General features: G+C 35.8%; 2 protein-coding genes across 3 annotated transcripts in view; one reads left to right on the forward strand and one right to left on the reverse strand.

Moving 5' to 3' along the window:
• LOC125801455 (zinc finger protein 239-like) overlaps positions 1-15709 on the reverse strand; it is a 331934-nt gene that overhangs the window by 212168 nt on the left and 104057 nt on the right. The window lies entirely within an intron of this gene.
• Positions 1-15709, forward strand: part of LOC111189733 (NACHT, LRR and PYD domains-containing protein 12-like) — a 79129-nt gene that overhangs the window by 60198 nt on the left and 3222 nt on the right. For both annotated transcript variants that reach the window (XM_049477149.1, XM_049477151.1), the window contains exons 8-10: positions 1068-1241; positions 10963-11136; positions 13089-13135. In XM_049477149.1, coding sequence (XP_049333106.1) covers positions 1068-1241; positions 10963-11136; positions 13089-13135 — 395 coding nt within the window. The remainder of the gene's footprint in view (positions 1-1067; positions 1242-10962; positions 11137-13088; positions 13136-15709) is intronic.

Here is a 15709-nt window from a genome sequence, read left to right on the forward strand (position 1 = left end):
TGCTCTCTGCTGGACTGAAGAGTTCACACTGTAAACTTCAGATCCTCATTTCAGTGTTTCAGGCTATCACAGACCAAAATAACAAACAAGACAACAAATAAAACCGTAATTAATTAAAGAAACTAAATTACACAGAAGGATGTGCAAGGTTAGTCTGAACAGGATATTCTTTCCAGGTTGGCAAAGGGGAGGAGCTCCGACTTTTCCATGCCCTTTAATTTGTCATGGTACTGCATCTACAGACTAAATACAAAAAGAGTAATTGTACTCTTTTATGCTCATTCCCTTTTTCTTTTAATTTTTATGTATGTTTGTATGTATGTATGCATGTATGATAGGAAATGTAAAATCATCAAAAAAGACATACAACATAGTTCATACATGAGCTAAAAGCACCACATATATGTTGTTACTTGCAGAAAAAAAATGAATAAAAGAAAGAAGCTAGGTCCAGCATTCTCTGTGGTAAAGCACAGCACACACTCAGGTTTACTGCACTCTCAGCATAGCTATACATGTAAAAGGGCTGTGCACCTACTGTAAGGAGCTCTTAAAGGGACAGTGTACATATTACTGAATACTGGCGGTTACATATTTCCACCAGGCCATTTAAATCGTAATAAGGTCTTTTCCCCATTGTAAGCATGTGTGCAATAACAAACACTTCCTGAGTCCAATCCTATTCACCATGCATTCTTTATTCCAGTGCCCCACGTTAGCTTTATCTCCCCTCAAAAATACAAGTATATAATAGTATTTTAAATAACACCATTAATAATTGCATTTTACATTTCTTACATTCATTCTTTTATTTACATTTAAATATCCACTATAAAAACTTGTCTTAAGAAGAACAAATGTAATTGCAGTTAATCACAAATGTTGTCATGATTAATCTGATTATATTTCTTAAACAATTGACACCACTAGAAATTTTTTTTAAATGTGGCATGTACAAAAGTAACAGCATAATACATGTTACATTTAGGAAATCACTAAAATGTGTTATTTAAACATTGAAGACATTGTAAAATCATTTGTGCTTGTGTTTATTCCTACATTTTCAGATTAGCTTTGTGTGATATAGGAAGAAAGACGTGTGAAAATCTGGAATCAGTTTTAAACTTGGAAAACTCCTCCCTGAAAGAGCTGGACCTCAGTAACAATGATCTGCAGGATTCAGGAGTGGAGCTGCTCTCTGCTGGACTGAAGAGTTCACAATGTAAACTGCAGATTCTCAGGTCAGTGTTTCTGTTATTTTTATTAAAAATTATCAGTGCTGTCAGCATTAAATCATTAACATATGCTGTTAAGTTGGAATCAGTTATGCTATTTTTAAACCCAAGTTTTGTTTCGGCACCAAGTTTGACCCCAACTTCTGCCGTAATCTGCCCCGCCTCCACCCAACATGCAAATTTCTTATCTGGTTAAATGACTGAAACACTTTAATGCAGTGTCCAGCTGTAATAATCCGGTTCAGACTTCCAGCTCAGACCTGGATAGAGAGCTTTGTTGCTCTCTCTCCATCTCTCTGTTTGTTTTTGTCTCTCTCCATTTGTTTCTCTCTCTCTCTCTCTCCATTTGTGCCAAAAGTTTTACACAAAAAAGTAAAATCCACAATCAAAATGTTAAGAGTCAAAAGCAAACATTGTATGTTGCAAATTCAAAAGAGAAAAAATATATAGCAAATATATATTTTTAAATATACTTGGTTAGATTATTTCAGTTTGGATTTTGGCAGTCTTTGCTTTTATTTTTGTGTTTTTGTGAATTTTTTGTGAAGTTTTTTGGATTTTGCTGTTTTCACAGGTGGGCAGGGCTAAGAAGAAGTTCGCCTTGAATCTCCATTGGTCAGCTGGTTCTGGACTGACCACGCCCACCCCGCCAATTTCAAGCGTCCTTCCAAACACGAGAGCGAAAAGCTTCCAGTGCACAGCAGCAGCAGCGGATTGTGTTTACAATTAAATTTAATACTGTTTAATGTTGTATTATGTTATATTATTCTCTGTTTCACTGCATTAAAAAACTCACATTAGCGTGCAAAATTTTCATGCACAAAGTAGGTAACTAGCTAACTAACTAGCTTAATGACTAGGTAACGCACTAGCTCACTGAGTAGGCAACTCACTAGTTCACTGACTAGGTAATTAGCTAACTCACTAGCTTAATGAGTAGGTAACTAGTTAACTCACTAGCTCACTGAATAGGTAACTAGTTAACTCACTAGCTCACTGGCTAGGTAACTATCATACTTTGTGCATGAATATTTAGCACATCTTGCTAATGTGAGCTTTTTAATGGAGTGAAACAGAGAATAACATAACATAACATTAAACAGAATGTTTGTATGAAATTTAATTGTAGTATCTGCTGCTGCTGTGCACTGAAAGCTGTTCGCTCTCCGTGTTTGGAAAGACGCTTGAAACTGGCGGGGTGGGCGTGGTCAGTCTCAGACGAGGGTTTAGGGAACCCGTCAGTCCAGAACCAGCTGACCAATGGAGGTTAAGCCCTGCCCAACTGTGAAAAGTGTGCCAAAACTCAGAAGCAAAAAACTAAAGCAAAAGCAAAGGAGAGATTCCAGAAGCAAAAATCTTTAACAGAAAAATGCAAAAAAATCAACAGAAAATTTACAAAAACACAAAAATAAAAGCAAAGACTGGCAAAATCCAAACTGAAATAATTTTCAAATAACTGCAAAGGATAATAAAGTAACCAAGTATATTTAAACATATATATTTGCTATATATTTTTTCTCTTTTGAATTTGTAACATACAATTTTTTTTTTTTTTTTGCCCACCACCACCCCCCCTCTTCGGAGGACCATTAAGACTTTATTCGTATTAATACAAACCTCTGATAACTGAGGTCACTGTGCAGAGGGAGGACATAACGATGTGTATATATACAAATTAAACCAAATAGAAAACAATATATAGGAGGAGAGAAGAGAGAGAGAGAAAAAAAAACACAAAAGAAGAAGTTGTGCCCTTGAAAGAAAAAGATAAAAAGAAGAAGAAGAAAAAATTATTATAGTATGGCTTCCTATATTTTTCCATTTATCCATCCCTAACATAATAACACACAGAATAACAAAAAAATAAATAACTAAATAAAAATAGCTAAATGTCTTAAATGTTAAATGTGTTATGTGACTGTGTGCATGTGTGTGTGTGTGTAGGAACATTCATATAGCGGTGATATATGGATGATGTGGTTATAGATATATAATGGATGTGTGTAGGTTATCTGTTAAAGACTGGTGGAGTCACTGATGTAGGAGGTTGTTTAATGCTGACCAGGTTTTTATGTGTTCATGAGTTCTGTTTTTGAGAGATGCAGATATTTTTTCCATTTCTATGTGTTCTGTGAGTGAGTTTTCCCATTGACTGATGGGGATTTTTGTCCTTGATTTCCAGTTTGTGAGAATTGTTTTTTTTGGCGATGGTTAGCACCACCAAAAGTGCTCTGCTTTCTTCCTGGTTTAGGTTTGTGGTTTATGTGTCACCAAGCAGGCAGAGTGATGGGGATGGAGAGATTGGCTGTTTAAATAGTGGAGTTAACCGAGTTATAACAAGCTGCCAGAAGTGTTTGATTGGTGGGCAGTACCATAGAGCATGTGTGTAATTGTCTGGAGTGTTTAGTGAGCAGTGTATGCAGATTTCTGAATCTACTAGTCCCATTTTATGTAACTTTTGCTTAGTGTAGTTTACCCTGTGAATTACTTTATATTGTATAAGGTGGAGGTTAGTATTGTTAGTCATGGTGAATGTGTTTTCCATAATGTTTCTCTAGAAATCAGCATTGGGGGTAATTAAGATATCTTCTTTCCATTTTTTATTGGGATAGTGACTGTTTGGTCTAATTTGAATAAAAGCCTATATATTTTTGATAGAATTTTGTCTCAGGAAGAGATATTAAAGAATTCTGAAATTGGTGGGCTAAGTTCTAGTATTGCGTAATCATGATTTTTGAGTTTAACATAGATCTAAGTTGAAGATATTCCAAAAACTTGTTTCTCTCAAAGCTATATTTCTGGGTTAGATGTGAGAAAGTAGCCGAGTTATTGTTGTGTAGAACGTGGTGTAAATGTGTAATACCTTTTTCTTTCCATTTTTGTAGTTTTGGGTTATTTTGGTCTGCGCATGTTGGTAACTGATTGTCTGCCTTTGATGAAGCCGGTCTAATCAGGATGTATGAGGGATGGGATAACCGTTTCCAGTCTGGTAGCTAATGTCTTACTTATTAGCTTTGTGTCTGTGTTAATTAGTGACAGTGGACGGTAGCTGGATGGTAAGGTAGGATCTTTGTAGGTTTAAGATGGAGTGATATTGTAGCTGTATTCATTTCTGTTGGTAGTCTCTTATTGTGTTTAATTTCTGCTATTACTCTACTGAACATTGGGCCAAATATTGACCAGAAGTGCTTGTAGAATTCTGCGGGAAAGCCATCAGGTCCTGGTGCTTTGTTATTAGGCATCTTACGAAGGGCTTTATGGAGTTCTTCTGATGTTATTGGCTTTTCTTATATGCTTTTTTGTTCTTCAGTTAGTTTGGGTAGGTGTATATTATTGAGGAAAGTGTGAATATCTATTGGGTCTGGATCGTGTTCTGGTGAGTATAGATTTTTATAGAATTTCCCAAATACTTGATTAATTTTATTTCATGTTTGGCTGATTAGTCCGGTCTCATCTTTGATTGATGGAATTGTTGTTTTTGTTCTTTGTTATGTTTTACTTGGTTAGCTAAGAATTTACCAGATTTGTTATTGTGATTAAATTGTTTATATCTAAGTCAGTGTATTAAAACTTGAGTCCTCTTGTTTATAAGTTCATTATACTGTGATTCGCATTCTTTTAACTCTTTTTTAATTTTATCTGATGGGTTTTTTATCATTTCATTTGACAATTCCCTGATGTTGTAAATTAGACTCATTTTCCGTATCTTTCTTCTTCTTACAGGAAGAGTAAGAGATGATTTTGCCTCTTAGTACTGCCCAGTTTCCCATAGTATTGTTGGTGTGGTTTCTGGAGAATCATTTATTTCTAGGAAAGATGCCCACTCTTTTTTGATGTAGCTGTCAAATTCTGGGTCTGTAAGTAACGAGGTATTAAGTCGCCAGCTGAAAGTTTTATATAGTGGATTTATGTTCCATATAAGTGAAACTGGAGCATGGTCACTGATTATTATAGGGTGATATTTTATTTCTGATATATTAGCTATAATAGAATTGCTGGTTAAAAAATAGTCAACGTGAGAATATGAGTGTTAGGCTGGAGAACAGAAAGAAAATTCTTTAGTGTTTGGGTTTTTGAGGCGCCAACCATCGCTGAGCCCTAAGTCTGTCATGTATTGTTTAATGATATCTGTTGAATGCCAGTAACGTGTATTGTGTGCCATAGTTAATCTGTCTATACACGGGTCAATGATTGAATTAAAGTCACCTCCAATTATAATTGTGGAATCTGATATATTGTTTATATTCTTGAAAACTCATGAAAGAAGGATGGGTTATAAATGTTGGGGCCATTCAAACTTGCTATTGTTAAGGGTGTGTTGCTGATGTTAATTATGATATATCTACCTGTGTCTGATATAGTGGTGTTATGTGTGAAGGGGATTTTTTTGTTTATTAGTATTGATACTCCTCTTTGTTTGGAGTTATAGTAGGCTGAGAATATATGGGTGAATTGTGGTGATCTGAGCTTATGATGATTTGTTTCTGATAGATGTGTTTCTTGTAGTAAACAAATGTCTGCCTTTAGTGAAGTGAGATGGTTTAGTACCTTGGCTTGCTTAATCTGTGTCCCAATACTACGAATGTTCTGGGTTATAAATTTAAGTGAAGACATGTTGTGATGTATGGATTAATAATGTTTATCAGTGATATGATATGAGTGTGCAGATGTTTGAGGATATTTTCTGTTGTGTGTGGGATGGAGTGTAAACAAAAATGCATTTTTCCGATCTGAGATATATAGTAGTAATAAAATAGAGGTTGGTGCAAAGAGATAGTACAGAAAGGAGTGATTAAATGCAAACAAAGTAGAAGAGACATAACATAAGACAAAAAGTGTTAGATTTGGTGTGACATACGTGTTATGACATTGAGACATTGCATGCATTAAGTTATTGCTAAGTGGTTCCTTGTGATTTTTATGGGATTTTGTGAACGGATTAATGTGCGTGCATTAGTATATTTGCGGGTGGATGGATGGATGGATGGATGAGGTGGCATGAGGAGTTTTAATAAACAAGTAAATATTAACAAAATAGTAAATTTAGAATCATAAACAACGTCATTTGGTCTATCTTGCACATGTTTAAAAATGAACATTATAAATATAATTTTTGTTATTTTTTTACATTTTAGAGTAAAATTCTCATTTCCGCAACATGTCCGTATCAGAATTTCAGTACATTGTTTGGAAATTTTAATATTTAAACATTTAAAACAAAAAAACTTAAATGCATTTCATACTATAAACACTTTTAGTAAATAAAAATAAAAGGTTTTACATTGAAAAGTAAAAGCAATAAAATTAATAAAGAAAAGGAATGTGTCCAACACTAATTTTCTTATCCTCCACAACAATTTCAATCATTGTTTAAATCCACAAGGAACTTCAATTTTCAAGGCATTTTCATCATTATGGAAGACATTGGCCATGACACTCAAGATGGCTACCATGTAAGCAGTTCTTCTCATATGTTTCTGGATAAAAGTTCAAAGATTGCTCATCAACTTGTCTGCACGACTTTTTCATTGTCCTTACCGATATATCGATATAAGTTTTGAGCCTACAGTTTGAAGTTACAGTTTGTATTTTTGATTATAATATAGTATACAACCCCTGGCAAAAAGTATGGAATCACCAGTCTTGGATGAGCACTCCTTCAGACATTTCATTCTGTAAAACAAACTCTGATCAAAAACATGATACAAAAATAAGGTCATTCCAAAGTGCAACTTGTTGGCTTTCAGGAACACTCAAAGAAATGAAGAAAAAACATTGTGGAAGTCAGTGAATGTTACTTTTATTGACCAACCACAGGGAAAAAAATATGGAATCACTCAATTCTGAGGAAAAAAGTATGGAATCACTCAAATTGAAGGTAGAAAATAACCCAGTCAATTTCCTTTCCCTAAATGGACACCTGCCTCAGATTAGATCTGCTTGTTAGTCTGCAGTTAAAAACACCTGCAGTCATGACACCTTGGAGGGCTGCTGGACGAATTAGAGTGGCAAGAACCATGGCTCCAACAAGAGAAATGTCTCTTGAAACAAAGGAGAGGATTGTGAAACTTCTTGAAGAAGGTAACTCTTCACGCATGGTTGCTAAAGATGTGGGCTGTTCACAGTCAGCTGTATCCAAGATATGGACCAAATACAAACAGCATGGAATGGTTGTTAAAGCCAAGCGTACTGGTAGACCGAGAAAGACATCAAAGCGTCAAGACAAGCAACTTAAGGCCATTTGTCTTGAAAACCGAAAAAGTACAACTAAACAGATGAAGCATAAATGGGAAGAAGCTGGAGCCAATGTATGTGACCGAACCGTAAGAAATCGCCTAAAGGAAATGGGATTTCAATACAGGAAAGCTAAAAGAAAACCATCATTGACACCTAAACATAAAAGAACAAGACTGCAGTGGGTTAAGGAGAGGCAATCATGGACTGTGGATGACTGGATGAAAGTTATCTTCAGTGATGAGTCAAGAATCTGCATTGGACAAGGTGATGATGCTGGAACTTTTGTTTGGTGCCGTTCCAGTGAGATTTATGAAGAGGCCTGCCTGAAGAAAACAACCAAATTTCCACAGTCCTGCATGTCAGGCAAAGGCACTGGGGAGATGACTGTGGTTAATTCTTCTATCAATGCACAAGTTTACATTGACATTTTGGACAGTTTTCTAATCCCTTCAATTGAACAGATGTTTGGAGATAATGAAATAATTTTCCAAGATGACAATGCATCGTGCCATAGGGCAAAAACAGTGAAGGCATTCCTTGGAGAAAGACACATTCAGTCGATGTCATGGCCTGCAAATAGTCCAGATCTCAACCCAATTGAAAACCTGTGGTGGAAATTGAAAAAAATGGTCCACAAGAAGGCTCCGACCTGCAAAGCTGATCTGGCAACTGCTATCAAAGAGAGTTGGCACCAAATTGATGCAGAATACTGTTTGTCACTCATCAAGTCCATGCCTCAGAGACTGAAAGCCGTTATAAAAGCCAAAGGTGGTGCAACTAAATACTAGTGATGTATTTTGAATCATCTTTTGTTTATCTGTTTTTCATGATTCCATACTTTTTTCCTCAGAATTGAGTGATTCCATATTTTTTTTCCCTGTGGTTGGTCAATAAAAGTAACATTCACTGACTTCCACAATGTTTTTTCTTCATTTTTTGGGTGTTCCTGAAAGCCAACAAGTTGACCTTTGGAATGACCTTATTATTGTATCATGTTTTTGATCAGAGTTTGTTTTACAGAATGAAATGTCTGAAGGAGTGCTCATCCAAGACTGGTGATTCCATACTTTTTGCCAGGGGTTGTATTAAGGTCTAAATGGACACTGTAAGTGAAACTTGATCTAGCCCTCATGGTGCCTTTACAGTTAGCATAAAATTTTAAAGTCACTCATCCTCCAACCGAATTCTCACTTACCGCTACATTTCAATACCTGTTGCGGTAATGAGATGAACTGTTCCGGTAATGAGAATTTGATTAGGAATTATAATACAGATGCCTTTTTACTTCCTGATTGTCATAACATGAGCAATACCCTGAACATTTTCTCCAGTAGACCATTCTAACTTAGCTATTGCAAACCACCAGTAGAGGTCACTAATGTTCCGTCTTATCTGGCCTGAAACTAAATCTAATTCCGTACACAGAATTAGATGTTAGACCACATAACCAGAGAGCTTTTTTTTCCTTCTTTGATATATTTTATTGTAATGTGCGATGTGTATTTGTTTACAGGCAGGTAGCTATTGAGAAAAGAAAGGCAGCAGCAAAAGCAAGGCTGTCAAAGTTTAGGGAGAACATTTACAGCAAGAATTACAACATTTAGAAAAACACACACATACTCAACGACACAGACAGTTGTTCCAGTTGGAGTTACTTTCACATGATATTATTTGTGTACAGTCCATTCTAAGGAATTGAACAAAAACTGGAACGGATATCATAATTTCATATTTGCTATTTCCAGTGGGAAAATAAAGACAACACGTGATCTGACCAAAAAGTGCCATGACGAAAAGAAAAAGCAATGGAGGAAAAAAAGTCAGCCAGATATTACAGAACTGACATATGCCTGACATATGGGCAAAACACAAAAAAACTACGTAAATGACTAAAAATAAAAGTTTAGTCTTAGTAGGCATACAATGCTGGATGGTGCATAAAGATAGACAAGATTTCAGAGTTTCTGAGAGGTCTTTCTTTGACATTTGTTGAATGGTTTCCAATAGTTAAATTAGCTGTTGTATTAATGAAGGTGCTGTAGTCTACATGAAAGATTCTTTTGATATGCAAATGTTTGCATTGTAAATTGTCTTAAATAATATGAAATGTTCTTGAAAATAAACATTATTTTCATAATGTAGCATTGTGTGTAAGTGTAAGCTAATAAGTCTTCCTAAACCCTTGCTTAACTGTGAATGAACTGAACTGCTTAACTTTGATAAAAAAAAATGCATTTTTATCATATATTACATGTCATATCACATTGCGCTAATGATCCATTTTTGTGGACTTCATCTATAAAATGGTAATAAAATATGCAATAAAATGGAACAAATGTTCTGAAAATAATATTCATAGTGTGTGTAGAATCCTCTGAATCAGGATTTTGTAAGAATGTCCCGAGTAAGTGGGAGTGGAAGAAAGAGAAAGAACAAGAGAAAAAGGAAAGTTTAGGGGAAATATATATATATATATATATATATATATATATATATATATATATATATATACGTTATAGATCAATTTTATGAGGTTATTTGAGTATTGACCTATATATTAGAGATTGTGCAACGAGAGCACAACGCGCATGAGAGAGAGACAGAGAGTGCACAAACGAAAGCGCTCGGGGGAGAGAGAGAGAGAGACCGCTATTTAGTTACAGTTAAAGAAATTTAGAAAAGCCAGGGAGTTTTGTTTTTGTCACGATATAGCTGTCCATCAACATAAAGTTTGTCGATGGAGACGACTGCTTTTTTTCCCTTCTTTTACGAGTTCTTTCCTCACGGCGAACAGTTTTCTGCGTCTGTCAAGGTTTTCACGGGGGAACGGGTCATTAATTCCCAGGTCTGTTCCTCTAAGTTCTCTTCCTTTGCTAATGAGCTCTTTATGTTTATTATGCTCGACCTTAGCCTAAAATTTTGGCACAAAATTCACTCCATAAAATATCCACTATAAAAACTTCTGTCTTAAGAAAAACAAGTGCGATTAATCACAGAATTTTGGTAGGTTTAATTGGATTGCATTTTTTAATCGATTGACACCACTAGAAATTCTACATGTATAAATGTGTAAATACTCAGGTGTTTACAATGATGATAACAAATCACACAAGAAAAGTCTTCTGCAGTCGTCTTAAAAATGTCCAACTTTAATGAACATTTGAGATATATCACACATTGATTACAAAATTGTGATGCACGAGCAAAAACAATTTTAGAATGTTAGAATTTTAGAAGTTAATGAACTCAATTCTTTGGTCCACATCAATGCTAATGCCGTATTCACAGAGATGCTTACTGTTGAGGTTTGGGTTTCATGTTAATCTGTGTCAACTGTGTTAAGAAACTTTAGTTTTCAGATTTTGTAGTGTTATTAAAAAAAAAAATAGACAAATATCAAAATGCATTTGCTTCCATAGGGTGCTATGTTGTCTTTCTTTCTTTCTTGTTTTCTGTCACTCACTCACACATTCTCTTGCTCTGTCTGCAGATTATCTGGTTGTATGATCACAGATAAAGGCTGCTGTTCTCTGGCTTCAGCTCTAATTTCAAACCCCTCCCACTTGAAAGAGCTGGATCTGACCTACAACCACCCAGGAGAGTCAGGAGTGAAGCTGCTTTCTGACAGACTGGAGGATCCACACTGCAAACTGGAGAAACTCGGGTAGGTCTGAACTAATAATTATGTTATCAACTTGTAAGATAAATATTGTTGTACATGTTGTACATTTTTATCACTCTCGATATTGTCTGTTGTGCTCTTTCCTGTGTATGTGCTGTGCCTCACAGGAAAGCAAAGTGTTGAGAAAGTTAGGGGTTAATGCTGTGACACATTGCATTGTGGGACCTGTAGTAGATCTAGTTGTAGTCACCAGGTAAACATGGTGGAGCAGCATATAACCTTCATTCTGTCATTCTGTCTTATTTTTGTTTACACAGCCACTGTTAATTGTTTATGCTCAAGCTATCTGCACTGAATGCCAAGTACTGTGCTGTAATTCTGTTTTGGCTCATCTTTCTGTTGGTAAAAAGGTTTAGTTTTTACTCCAGAACAGGTGGAAAACTTCAGTGATTGAGAGCTGCCCTGAGCATCGAGTCAGGATAAAAGTTACAAGATTAAAACTGATTCCCACTAACTTTATACACACTGAGAGTCAAGCACCCCAGCAACCAGCCCATGTCTTTAGACCGCACCTGGCTCTTAAAGGGAATGGCAAGTGACATGGTGATTGGTTTATTTCACGATACATGCTTTTTGCACATTTTGAGCCTCTTTGGAGCAACTTTTCCTATCGTAAAGACACAGTGACACACCCTAAATCAAGCTGCATGGTGCACGGCTGACAGCTCACCTACAGATCACTAAAACTGGAGCCCTTAATTTCTAAAGAGATCCCATTAATGTGATTGAGTTGGTTTGTTGACTTTATTTAAAAATGTTGCCTTTGTTACATTTTACATTTTTTAAATTTTCTAATGACCAGTGGCATAAAATTATTTCTTAATCATGATAAAATAATTTTTGCACAATAATTCCTTGAAAAATGTATGGTCCAATAAAAACAGTTGTTGTGACAGGAGTCCACTCAGGTAAGAATATGAATGCAAAAAACATACTTTAGTAAAGTTTAAACCTTTTTTGCAAGCCCACAAGAAACCATTTTATCTTATCTAGGAGATCATTTTCACCCAGTTTCTTTCTTATTATTGAATTATTAAAACTGATCTTAACTGAGGCGAGTGAGACCTGCAGTTCTTTAAAGCTCACCTTCCGTCGTTTTTTCTTTCATTTTAAAATGTCTAGTTGTGGTCTCTAGTATGAATGAATGACATGTGAGCCGTTTTTGTAAAAAAAAAAGTGCTCAGGTGTCTCTGTATAGCTCTTTTTTAATGGACTGTTTTAGGGGTGTGTCCAAAATGACCGGATTCCAGCTTTGCTCATGAATATTCATACATGCAAACAGCATGCAAATATCTCTCCTCTGATTGGCTAGGAGCACTGCGACGCCCCTCCACCGCTCTGCCGCTCACTGCCTCCCACCTCCTAACTGATGAGCGGTGATATTGCGTCGCTTCAGCTCCACCTCTGGGAGTTTCTCGAGCCAAGGTGGGCTGGTCTGTGAGTTTCTGCCTACGTAGGCAGAAAGATAATTCAAAATTCACCCGTTTTTCGGAGGGGGGGAGGAGGGATTTCTTTGCTTAGCTCCTGCAGAAAATGGGGGCTGCAAAACAGTTTAATGTGCAGGTGTACACATTCAACTCGGAGAGACCTACTGTATTCCACAAAAAACAAGAAAAATCGGATTTTCGCGGAAGGTGAGCTTTAAATGTTGTTCTGGGTTCTTCCTGGATGAGTTGTTCATGCCCTTTTGGAGTCATTTCTGTATCTCAGTCACTCCTGGGAACTTTAACCACTGTGCCATGTTTTCCCCATTTGTGAATAAAAGCTCTAATAAAAATAATACTACATATTGTGCATATAAAGCAGAATAAGAGACAGCAAGTATTAAAACTTTATACATGCAGACAGAAATATATATTTAAAAGTATTTCTTTATAAATCAGTTTCTCAAAATCTCACACTGTGCTGATCTGTGTGTGTGTGTGTGTGTTTAGAGTGGAACATGGAGGGAAGATCAGAATCAAACCTGGATTAAAAAAATGTAAGCTCTCTCTCTCACACACACACACACACACAACATAAAAACACTACACACACACAAACACTACAAACAAACATTACACACAAACACACACACATTACATAGAAACAATACACACAAACACTACACACACTACATACACACCCAAATACACACACACTATATACACCCAATACAAACACACTACATACACACACATACACTATATACAAACACTACACACACGCACACTACATACACACTAAACATACCACTACACACAGATACTAAATATACCACTACAAATACACTACACACAATACACACATTACACACCCAAATACACATACACTACATACACACAATACAAGCACACTCAAACACACTACGTACACACACATTCACTACATACACGTTAATTATAACATTACACACACATAAAAAATATAACACTACACACACACTAAATATAACACTACACACACTCTAAATATAACACTACACACACACTAAATATAACACACACACACTAAATGTAACACTACACACACACTAAATATAACACTACACACACACACTAAATATAACACTACACACACACACTAAATATAACACTACACACACTAAATATAACTAGGGACACACTAGGGATGCAACGGTACAGTGTGGCCACGGTTCGGTTCGTATCGCGGTTCTTGGGCCACTGTATCGGTTTGGTTTCGATATATATCAATATTATCTAGCTCCAACATGCAGCACATTTTTAGCCCTTTCTATTTCAAATCAACAAGGTGCTCCTACTCACACTTTCAGAGCCAATTAATAAAGTCACAGATTAATTCAAATCACAATATCTATTATAAAAAGGAGCACTTATTCTTACCATTAGTGAAAAACAGGTAACTGAATCACACTGTGCTTTATCTGCTGACTGTCTTTTACCTTGATTATCAAACTCAACGCTGAAGCCAAAATGTCCCGAACAGCGGATTTATAAGATGACGGCGCCTCTTCAAATATCCTTTTCTCCGTTTAGCGTTCACTGGCCCTGATCACGCAGCTGAGAAAGTTTTGTTTAATTAGTCCTCAAATCTTCAGCGTTTGCCTTCAGAGCTGATTTGCTCCTGGAAAATTCAGAAAACAGTCTGATTGGTTGTTGCACGGTTGTGGAGAGACACGCCGACAGAAGTAATATATAAAAAACTATCAACTATAAAATATAATATACTTAAAATCTGCACAGTAACTATAAGTTATTATTAGTTATATTTATTTCTGACATTTATAAGGATTTAAATTTATGTTCAGTACACAGACTTAATAACTGTAGCTTAATATAGCAGTTATAGGCAAGGGCGTAGGAGCGGGCTTGATATTGGGGGGGACACATTTGCGAATATGAACCAAAGCCCACCCTATAGTTTCCTAGAACAACATTTGTGGAATTATTTTTTATCACAAATAATCTTTTTTTTTCTGTATTTTGTTTATAATTAGTTACATCCAATAAAAGATGATTTTACAGCCTAAACATGTTACTCCACATTACATTTACTGTTGTTAGAAAAAAAATATGTCTGCAATGTCTTATATACATAGTACAAAAACTGATCAGTTATCACCTAATATTTAAAATAATATAACAGTATTGGTTATTATTATTATGTATTGTATGTCAATTCTGTTGTATATTTACATTTTCTTTGGTTCCTGCGCTTTTATGTTTTTTTTACTGAGAACACTTCTTTCTACTGAGAGAATGTAACTACGTTTCCTAGAGATTTTTGGCAGAAGTTAATATAAACGTCAGGACATGTGGTCTTACTGTGAACTACATATGAACAGAAGTCAGGTTAGATCAGTGTTTCTTAACCCTGTTCTTACATATTCTACTGCATATTAACACTGTTCTGCATATTCTACAGCTTCCTCTGTTTAAAGGCACTTTAATAAAGTAAGTGGTGGTATGATGTGTTTAATAAACTGCTGGATATACATAATGATTAATTTAGGATCCATAGGGGGCTAAGAGATTTTAACAGGTAAACTCAATAAATGATTGTTTATTAGCTGATCAGTTGGATCTGATGGAAAACACAGTTTTAGGGCAGTGATGATCAGGGTTAAGAAACTGCTTTAAACTACCAACATTACCCAGTGTTGTACTAAATTCTGTCTATCCTCTACATCCAGCTTCTAGCTAACTGCAATCCTACATTAATAAACAGTTTAAAAATGAAATAGTGATTAGCTGATCAGGTACAGGGCAAGTTGAACATTACGTATATAGTTTTTTTTCTTTAATCTTGACTCCCAATCATTTCAAAGTTAAGCTAGCTCACTAACACAGCTGCAGATTATTAATCACAGTGGGGTTAAACTGTGTGCTGATTCAGAGACGTGTATTTTTAACCAGCTATCAGAAACATATCATCACAGTTTACATGATTAGATACCGTTACCTTTCTTTTAGAAAAAAAAATCACCGTATATCCATATCTTAAAATCAGCTGCAGCCGATCCCGCTGCTAAATCTCACAGCGAGGGAGGGGCTTCCCCCCACCAACATACTGACACCTCTGCGCCACAAAAACA

The sequence above is a fragment of the Astyanax mexicanus genome, chromosome 4 (assembly GCF_023375975.1).
Source record: "Astyanax mexicanus isolate ESR-SI-001 chromosome 4, AstMex3_surface, whole genome shotgun sequence".
NCBI classification, from domain to species: Eukaryota; Metazoa; Chordata; class Actinopteri; order Characiformes; family Acestrorhamphidae; genus Astyanax; species Astyanax mexicanus.